At 46.5% G+C, this 4,513-nt stretch overlaps 1 protein-coding gene across 1 annotated transcript; it reads right to left on the bottom strand.

Annotated features, from left to right (window-relative positions):
• Positions 1–563: 563 nt before the first annotated feature.
• LOC133901241 (uncharacterized) lies at positions 564–1,938 on the bottom strand. Its single transcript, XM_062342535.1, has 3 exons — positions 1,675–1,938; positions 1,314–1,575; positions 564–1,204 (listed from the first exon to the last, which is right to left on the bottom strand). The coding sequence occupies exons 1-3, from the start codon at positions 1,780–1,782 to the stop codon at positions 852–854; spliced, it is 723 nt and encodes a 240-aa protein (XP_062198519.1). The 5' UTR covers positions 1,783–1,938; the 3' UTR covers positions 564–851.
• Between the last annotated feature and the right edge of the window lie 2,575 nt (positions 1,939–4,513).

Raw genomic sequence — 4,513 nt, 5'->3', positions numbered from 1 at the left:
AATGATCCGCGTTTGTAGAACCATATTTTTTAAAGACATACAAGCCAATGCTATGACTGCTACCAGACAGGCAAAGAAAAGAATTTCCATTGTCTTTTGAACTTTTTTCTGCGTGATTGGGGGGTTTCTAGGAATTCTGGGCTGGGTGATGAAACATTCATAGCTTGGATCTTCAGCTTAATCCTCACATCCATAGTATGTTGTCAGCAAATGGATAGAGGGGGGGGGGGGGTGCGGCAAAGCGTGTAATTTTGTGGTAAAATTGCACCAAATCTATAGTACTTTGATGGATGTCCTCACATCTTTGGTTTTGAGGCAATTTGACCAATCTACTTGTAGTTTGACCAATCCATTAAATTTTGCACCCTTTGTTAACAATCGTACTGCCAAAGCGTTGACGGGCAAGAGGAAACTTGAAATTCGAAATTCCGAGATAAATTTCATAAGCTTTGTTGCATCAGTTAGAACAATCGCATTCTTGGTACTCGTCAGAACTTGTGGAGAGACTGAGAATACTTGAACATAATCTTATGAACCAGATCACCAGACAAGGAGTAAAAATGTACCATAGATGTTCCGACAACATGGAACACAACTGAAATTGGAAGCATTTCGTATTCTTCCAAAACTGAAAAAGGGGAAGAAACCAACATGGTCCAATTTCACTACTCAAATCCCAGAGGGGCACTGGCACACATGAGACAAGAACTTCACTGCCCCCTGCAAAACCGGATGGCATCATCTCACGGGAACACGAATCGATCCTCCTATCGGCTATCGCTATTCGCTGCCATGTCCTCTTCTATCAATCATTGTTCACTGCCATGTCTTCCCGCTCTCGATCGCGCCATTCACCACGACCACGACACCGGGCTTGTCTGGTAGCTCGCGGCCGGGAGCTGCTGCGGCGGCGCCATGCAGTGCTGCGGCGGCCACTGCTGATGTTGCGGCTGGAGGTGGAACGCCTCCCCCTGCGGCGCGACGCCGGTGGGGGGTGCGGGCTGGCCGCTCCCGTCGTGGTCGACGTCCATGGACGCGCCGTCGCAGTCCTGATCAGCGTCCATCATCTCCTCGCCCGCAGCCGTGGAGCTGGAGGCGGCCTGGGCCTGGGCGGGCGACCAAGGGACCATGGCCAGGTTGGGGTTGTCGTCCCTGGATTCCTCGAACAGCGCCCTGTGGTTGCTCGCCTCTTTCAGCATGGTGCCTGCAGGGACCAAATTCGAATCCGATTAGTTTCAGCATCAAACAGAATTTGCTCAAATTAACTGCGCAATTTGGGGGAAGGAGCAAGCAAATAGGTGAGGGGCACGTACTCTTGAGCCCGCGGATCCAGTCGGGGTTGACGCGGAGAGGAACCCCCGGCCGGAGCGGGCCGAGCAGGAGGTTGCGCGCGGCCTCGGTGGGCTGGTACACCACGATGGCTCGCTCCTCGTTCACCGCCACTGGCCCCACGCTCACGCCCACGGCCGGGGCCGCCTCTTCGCCGCACATACGCAACTCCTCCACCCCGAAAATCGGCTGCTGCGGCGGCGGCGGCACGCCCGCGCCGGGCTCAACAGGCGGCACCTCCGCGTCCTGCGCAGCCCCAACACAAACGCACGCGTTAGCAACCTCATCGTCCCGAACTACGGGGAGAGAGAGAGAGAGAGAGAGCGAGCGAGCGGGGGTACGTACGAGTCGGCGGATCTTGGTGGCGGGGACGGGAACCCCGTCGAGCAGCCACGGCTCCGGCGCCTCCGCGACCTTCCGCTTCAGCATCGCCGCCGCCGCGTCCATGGCCATTCCCCGATATCGCCGGCCGGCTCGCTTCGTTCTGTCTGGGCTCTTCCTGCGGCGTGGCGACGGGAGGTTTCGTGCGGAGTTTCGGTGGCAGAGAGAGACGGGGGATTAAAAACGGAGGGAGAGCGAGGGTTGGAGAAGGTTCAGTACTTCAGTTCGCGCTCTCGAGACGTCTAGAATATTTCCGTCCTGTTTCGCTTCGCTTCCGTTCTCCTCGTGTCAGTTCAGAAGCAAATTTCGTAGAATTCTGTTAAAAAGATTTTAAAATTCTATTTATATTATTTATTTTTTAATTTAATAGCTGAATTGAGTAAGAAGAGAGTGGACATATATTGTTATAAGAGAAGAAATATTTTATAGAAATAGTGCTATAAAATTTGCTTTTCTTGATCGGGGTGCTGCGTTGGGTACTTAGTGTGGTGCCTACTGGGTGCCCCACCGAGGTCGCCACACCTGGCTCCCACATTTTATGATTTTGTCCGATTCTATGTTCTTTATTTAAAAAAAAGAAAGAAGTTATTAGTCGTTGTAGCACTTTGATTTTTATTTATTTTTTGAACGATTTTTTTGATTTATTTGGAGAAAATGGTCTCTCGTGAAGTTCGAAGAACGAAAGATCAGCGAGCTATGTAATCAGCCATGTTTGTATTTTATTTTAATTATGAATTCTAACTGTAAAAGAAAAATAAATAATTTTAGTCTAAAAATTAATTATTATACTTCATAAGCTAAACTATACTATAAAATGTCATAAACTATAATCTAATGATTTTTTTTATAAAATCTAAATTGTGACAACCACGTAAAAACTTCATCTAAAACTTCACCATCTGTTCCCTTATCTTCTAGGCCATCTTTTTCTTTTTCTCGAGAGGATCTTGTGCCATCTAGTATTCTCGTCCATGTCTCGTGCCAAATGTGAAACGGGACCACCACAGGCCTCACGGCCTGTTTAGTAAGGGTTACTGGTGTTCGAGTTGGAGGCGACTGCCACGTGGCATTAATCACGGCCCGGCCCACTATATTTAGCGCAAACTGCGTCCTCTGATGAGCCCAATACAGATCGATTGGCCCAGACACGCCCGCGCCACCCAACTCGCCTTTACCCAAACCCAAATCCTGCGATTTTCTATGGGTAACAAATATATCTATAATTTATTTTGCAATAGCTGTAGTAGTGATATCTTTATGGTTTACTTATTTTCTCTGTTGTGTTTGCAGGCCAGGATCTTTCACCAGTTGATTTGATCAATGTACAATAGTTTGCCCAAAGGGTCATGAATTATCCGAATACCGTGAAAAGCTCTATGAGTATCTGGTAACGAAGATGAATGATATTGCACCAAATCTGACACCTTTGATTGGTGAAATTGTTGGAGCTCGGCTAATCTCTCATGTTGGCGGTCTTTCAGATCTTGCAAAGTGCCCTGCCTCCATTCTCCATATACTTGGTGCTGAAAAGGCGTTTTTCAGGTACTTAGTGAGCTCTTTATGTTTTTTCTGCTTCTTATTGATTCAAGCTATGGTTCGATACTGGAATATTGACTACTAACTTCTTTGGCAAGTATTCAAAACTTTGTCCTTTATGTCTCTGAAATTTTTATTGTTTCACTCTCTCAACTGAAGCGCTTTGAAAAGTCTACCTGCTTAAATATGGAAAGCAAAATTTGTGACCAAGTGAGCATTATCAAGAGAATTTGTTACCAAGGCTTCACACCCGTGCGCAGGGAAGCGCGCAAGCCACTAGTGCTATATTCAATCGGCTAGAAGCTCTGGAACTCGCTTAAAGACAACGTAATAAACACTCGAGTCGATTTAGAACTGGAACATTAGGAAGCCATTGCTTATTCGATCCCCTGGCTTGTGTTTTTTCAAAGACGAAGTATATATCTGCCTGTCTTATTGAGAAGAAACTTATTGAGAGTTGACAAGGAATTATTTGAAGGTCGACAAGAAAACATTGTGTAAAATACTGGCATGTATGACATGATCTAAAGTAGTGGTGTTTGCACCTGCTAGTAAAAGAGGCCTTATCGCCACAAATAAATTTCATTCCCCCAAAAGCAGAAGCACTAGGCCCTGCTGATGAGCTGACCTGAAAATCAAAGCTGTTGCCGTGGCCATCCGTGATGTTCCCATGCACGGGGTTGCATCCGGACGGCGCCCCGGCCAGGTTCATTTGGGTGTACTCGGCTAAGCTAATCGATCCAGTGGGTGCATGTCAGTGCACATTTCTATTCCGCCATGCCTTTTCTCCTGGATTATGTACATGAGTGGTGTTTAAGTACCGCTTCCTCCATGTTGCTTTACAATAAGACGACATGATAACGATAATAATTTACGTATTGGTAATCCATTTGCTTGCTTTTGTTGAGAAACCGACGAGCTGATCCCTACTTGGTACTAGCTAGTTGTTATGAGAGGGGTTAATGGTTTCCGGACGGTGTCAACATGTAAAACGAAACCATGCCAAAACTAAAAGCCACATGATAACCTGGTTTGGACAAAACAAGAAGACTAACACTGATCGCGGTGTATCTTTTACCAGCACAACTGACCACTTCTAATGAACTAACTTAATTGTCGAGAACCTCATCTAAGCGGTCTCAATTTGATCATGGCAATCTTGACAGGAGAGAGCAGACCAAAATGAACAAGTGGCAATAAAATGTGTACCACTAACTATGTATATATACATATATATTCCCATCAGATCTTTTACTACTAACCCATT

Source organism: Phragmites australis, chromosome 20 (assembly GCF_958298935.1).
Source record: "Phragmites australis chromosome 20, lpPhrAust1.1, whole genome shotgun sequence".
NCBI classification, from domain to species: Eukaryota; Viridiplantae; Streptophyta; class Magnoliopsida; order Poales; family Poaceae; genus Phragmites; species Phragmites australis.
The sequence above is the reverse complement of the archived record's forward strand: the minus strand, read 5'-3'. Positions and strand labels throughout refer to the sequence as shown.